The sequence below is a fragment of the Penaeus vannamei genome, chromosome 9 (assembly GCF_042767895.1).
Source record: "Penaeus vannamei isolate JL-2024 chromosome 9, ASM4276789v1, whole genome shotgun sequence".
NCBI lineage: Eukaryota > Metazoa > Arthropoda > Malacostraca > Decapoda > Penaeidae > Penaeus > Penaeus vannamei.
The window spans coordinates 14,131,451-14,136,884 of NC_091557.1; the positions used below are offsets into that span (position 1 = coordinate 14,131,451).

Here is a 5,434-nt window from a genome sequence, read left to right on the forward strand (position 1 = left end):
CTCCAATATTAGCAGCAGCATTTCTATGGTATAACTTTTAGGCAACAGCATCCGAAGTAAAGGTAAACCTTCTAATTTTTATATTTTTAAAAATCATATCTAAATAAAAGCTTTTAGGTACCTAATGTTGGTCACAAGCTACCAAACAAGGTGGAGGCAAACAGAGGCAACTGTTGATGCATGCCAACAATCCCACAATAATGCCCATTTGCCAAACTTTTTAAACAGGCATTATTTGGTTAAGTTTATTAGTTATTTACAAATATATGGCTCAACAAGTACCTAGTCACCAAGCAGTCAATTCATAGCCCTATCTATGTTACCTGTTTAAGCCTTTTCTTGATTTTTGGAGATGCACTTTAATATTGGAGAACCTATTAATATTCTTAACTACTTAAGCTCAGGTTCCACTAGTCAAACTCAGACCTGGTCCCAGGGCCATCTTTGATTGTTCAGCTCTTGGTTTTAATTCCAAAATGGCAATAATCTTGATCACATAAAAAATCAGGTAAGGCTCATGGATTAACATTAAGTAAAACCTATTACTTTTCAAGATAAATTAGTAAATTAAGCATATAACACTCACCTAAAAGTAGAAGTTTAACCTCTTTTGCTGCACGTTCACCAGCCAGTCGTAAATCTTTGTCTATTTTCTTGCTTCTCTCTGCTGCTTCCTTGTCAGCAGGATTGCTCATTGCACAACCCATGGCTGCTGATGGAAGTTATGGCAGCCCCTTGAAAAAGATAAAAGAGAAAATCTATATAACAGATGTTAACTGCTATTGACATGCATTACTCACACATAATAAATTTTAAATAATAATAATAATAATAGATACATATATATATATATATATATATATATATATATATATATATATATATATATATATATACATACAGTATACATATATATACACAGTAATACATCAAAATACTTCAGTATCTTAAAATCCATAAAAATTAGTATCACTGGACTCCTCATTATGTCTAGTGGGTATCTAGTAATTTTTACACAGAAATAGGCTACACTACAAAACTTGATAGATGGAAAGACCTGTGGTATCATCAGGAAAATAGTGGGGTTAGTTAATGCAGTATCTACATATCTGCTTTTGTTAGGGGGCACTAAACCCAACTTCACGGGAAGCTGCCATCCCTTGATATGCAAGGTGGCACGAGTAAATACCCGTCAAGACAAGCTTGCAGACAATCAAATTTTGATTAGCTATCTATCATTTCTACTGACTATTTCAGCTATATTTCTTTATTAGACATTTATAGTTCATTGATACCAAATTCCATGAGTTTTAAATCATTGGATATGGGTATGGGTACCTCACTTGCACAGTGGCTCAAAAACCCAGGTATTAGGCTTACCTGATGGGCAACTCTCCTGAGTGTGAAGCTTATAGACCTAACTTACACAAACACTCATGTGCAGTGTAAAGCCTCCTTGCCTAACCTTCTCAATGATATCAAGCCAGTTTGTTAAAGGCCTAACCCAATGAATATTCATTATACTAACATGCATATCATGCATATACATGTAAATAAATGCATATCCATCAGTCTAGACATGTACATCTACCAGATAGATAGATCGAAAAATGTATATCTATCAAACAGATAAACAGATATGAATTTATTTCTGTGTATATGTAAGTCTGTACATATGAATATTAATTGGGTTGGGCCACGACAATTTTAACAAACTAGCCGATTTTCTCTTTTTGCTTTTTTCACCATTTTGCAAGGTCATTCAACATGCTGAATCAAAAGGGCAAAAGGCTCTTTTCCTTGCACAAACTTCATATCATCTTCTTAGTAGTCTAACTCTATGCAATAACAATAACAATAAGAAGTAACATTTTATTTGTGTATATATGCATATGTATATATATATATCATAACTTTCTTTCTCTCTTATTTTATGTCCAATTTTCTATAATACACCCTGTGGTGCCAGTCATGGCAGGCAGGAATAAGACCTAGGCATGGAAATAGTGTCCTCCCTGTAGCTGGCCCTCTTCCAGTTGTGGCTCACAGATATTAAGTACATTCTACATTTGTTTACCGATGGGAGTAATGCAATAGACCCTTCCCTAGTGCCCATGTAGTCTAATCTATCTCCAAGAACTCTGTACACTCATGGGAAGTTATTCCCATCATGCCAGCTTTCAGCCAAATTTTTCAAGACGGCATATTCTTCTCACCCAGTCTTTAAGCAGAATTTTCCATGATGGCATATTCCTGTCACCCAGCCATCAGCCAATTCTTTATCATGACAATGAGTATAGCTACTACCAGACAATTTATAAAACCAGATGATGGCCATCACTAATGTGTTGATAAAATGACAAACATACATTTAATGAAATTTGTGCCAACATCCAACTTGTCATTTTCTCTTAAACATGAAGTGCTTGCTTGCTAGTCACCTAAGTGCTCTAATAGCTATAAATAAAGTATATAGTTTCAAAAAATTTTACTAATAAAAGTAACAACAAGATAGTAAGATGGACATAATCAAATATTACACTTTTGTGGCATCGCCCTGCAGTACAAGGTAAAATTTGCCTATAAATGACAGAATGATGAAAAATAAGATGCTTTTCATCTATGGCATTACCTTCGCAAATTAAAAATAAGAAAGTTGTAGAACATGGAGAACTTTGATATACAGGAAAATATTGACACAATAACAATCTTAAAGAAAATCTACACTCACTAATATATGAAATTATCTCCGTAGGTAAACTATAATATCAGAAATGAAGAAAATAGGTCTCTACAAATGCTTCAGAGAGAATACGGCCATGGTGATTAGGTGGAAATCCAGGGATGGAGCCCCCAATAAGTAAATACACCGATCAGATTGGGGTCTGGGGACAAAGTTCATTGGTTAGGAGTTTGTGGTTCATACAGGAATGTTTGTGGATTTCCCAGGAATGGCTGGAGTAATTGGGACTTATCTCTCAGAGGGACAAGATCACTTCATACACATTTCTAATTCTTTAATTCATATCATTTGGGATAGAAAATAAAAAGAGATTCACAACTAAATCAGTGCTGAGAATTGAAAGAAGGAATAAAAATTGCAAGATAGGATGGTTATGTGAAACTAAAAAACTACTATCAAATTTGTGTTAGATATGGTAGAGCCAGAAATTATATATTTCTAAAAACAAATATATAACTAAACCTTCACATAATGATAAGCTAAATGGCTTTTTTTCATCAACTTCTATGGTATGCACCTTGCTCTCCTCTACTAACAAAGTAATTGCATAAAGGCATAAACTAGACTGGGTATTCCATGAAATTGTCCATAAAATACAATCCATCAAGTACATTTCTTTTGGATTTGCTAAACAAGATATTGATGGACCACACTTTATATGTATACAAATGTTTCATATTATCTCACGTATCACTACTTGTGTGAGATATAATGACTTAGTCAACAGCTACATGCGTATGTCATCCTATGTATTTCAAAAAGGACTCCAATTCACAAAGTGATACGTCAGATATCTAAAAAATAAAATTTGGCCACCCAATGAAAAGGGGTCATGAGCCAAAGGTTGAAAAACAGGGTAATTCTTTATAGTATGGACATACTTATAAGAGACTATCAGCTGATTTGTCAATATTGTGCAAGGGCCGACACAATAAATATTCAAATATATAGACAGGCATAAACAAATACATAAGTATATATATGTCATTAGACTTGTATACTACCAAATAGATAGATAGGTAGATTTGACAGATATGGATTTATTTCTTTGTATATGAATGGTATACAGGTATACATGGCAGGATAGAGCTGAAACTCCTGAGTACCAAGTGGCTGTGTGCAACGTTTTCAACAAACTTTTCTCCTTTTGTGTGACATTACCATTCATGCTTGCAGATTATCTGTTGTACCAACAACTTCAGCTTTCTATCCTCTACAAGAAATCATCTTCAATCTGCCCTACCTTAGTATGACCATACCATAAATATTAACTAAAAATATTAATGCTATTAAATTTAGGAATTTAGCTTTATGCATCAATGCCCTTAAAGATATGCAAGTACATGCACACATCAGACCATTATATTCAAGTTCATTTTCATGACTCAAATGAGAGTCTTAATATAGCCTACTCATTTATTGAAAAAATAAATAAATATGAAATAAAAATAAAGATAAACAAAAACAAACAAATAAATAAAATCATAAGTGAGATTATCCATTACGAAAAAGAGGTATACTTTCAGTTTCCAACATTTATGAAGCACAAAATAAAATTTGTCTGTAATGGACAGTGACTGAAAAGAAGACGCTTTTCATATATGGCATTACTTTTACAAGTTCATAATGAGGAAGTTGTGCAACATCTAATAATTTGGTATACATTTGCAGGAAAATGTAATAGCACTATAATAATCCAAAAGAAAAACTACACTCATTAACACATCATGTAATCTGCCAATTGGATGGGGGTCTGGGACAAAGCCCCTTATTTAGGAAGGTTTTTGGTTCATAAGGCAATGTTGTGGATTTCCAAGGATGGCTGGAGTAACTGGGACTTTCATCTCAGAGAGCCATGATCACTTCATAAGCTTTACCAATACTTTCATTTATTTCATTTGCCATGGAAAAATAATATGAATTTTCACATATGCATTGCAAATTGAAAGAAGGAATAATGATTACAAGATTGGATGGCTTTGCAAAACTAAAAAAAATTACCCAGAGATATATCACTACCATAATACATCTGATCATCAAGTTCAGAATTTGACCAGTATCATTTCTATATAAATCCAGAGCCACAAGTCCTCTAATTTGGCAAAGTTTAAGATACCATTCCCACATGATAATCCATCTTAAATGTATAATTTATAAAGAGTTCTGCAAATTCTTTTTCCATTTATTACTTTCATATGTCTATCCTATTGCACTTCACTAAATTTCCAAATTAACAAGAGAACTGGGCTTTGAACCTGGCATGTCTATCAACAGAATTGATAACAGATGCATTTCTGAGGAATAGGTAAAATTGGTAAAATTCATCTCTTGTGCTATGAAGATATTAATTCTCACTTATACCATTTTCTACAACACTAGGGGATAGAATAAAGGGTTAATATATTTAACAGGGTAGTGGCTAGCTTGCAATACAATTTTGATGTTTTTTCTGCAGCAAATCCACTGATTTCTGCACACTGTTCCTTGTGTAAATTAATCATTGTGTCGATCTGAATACCATTTCCATCAACAAATTTGATTTATTAATGGAGGGCATGGAGTATTTTAAGAAAATTCTGGGACAAAACAGGCTCAAATAGAATATAAAACAAAAATGCACCAAAGACCACAAAAATGTAGACATGCCCACCATCTTTAAAAGCCTACTGTCTGATGCTACCAAATGAGCTG

The 5,434-nt window shown here is 33.5% G+C and overlaps 1 protein-coding gene across 1 annotated transcript in view; it reads right to left on the reverse strand.

Annotated features, from left to right (window-relative positions):
• Positions 1-586: 586 nt before the first annotated feature.
• Positions 587-5,434, reverse strand: part of LOC113822900 (guanine nucleotide-binding protein G(i) subunit alpha) — a gene marked incomplete at its 3' end in the record, with an annotated part of 6,733 nt that continues 1,885 nt past the window's right edge. The window contains 1 exon segment of the mRNA XM_070125355.1: positions 587-734. Within this exon segment, the coding sequence (XP_069981456.1) occupies positions 587-707 (121 nt within the window).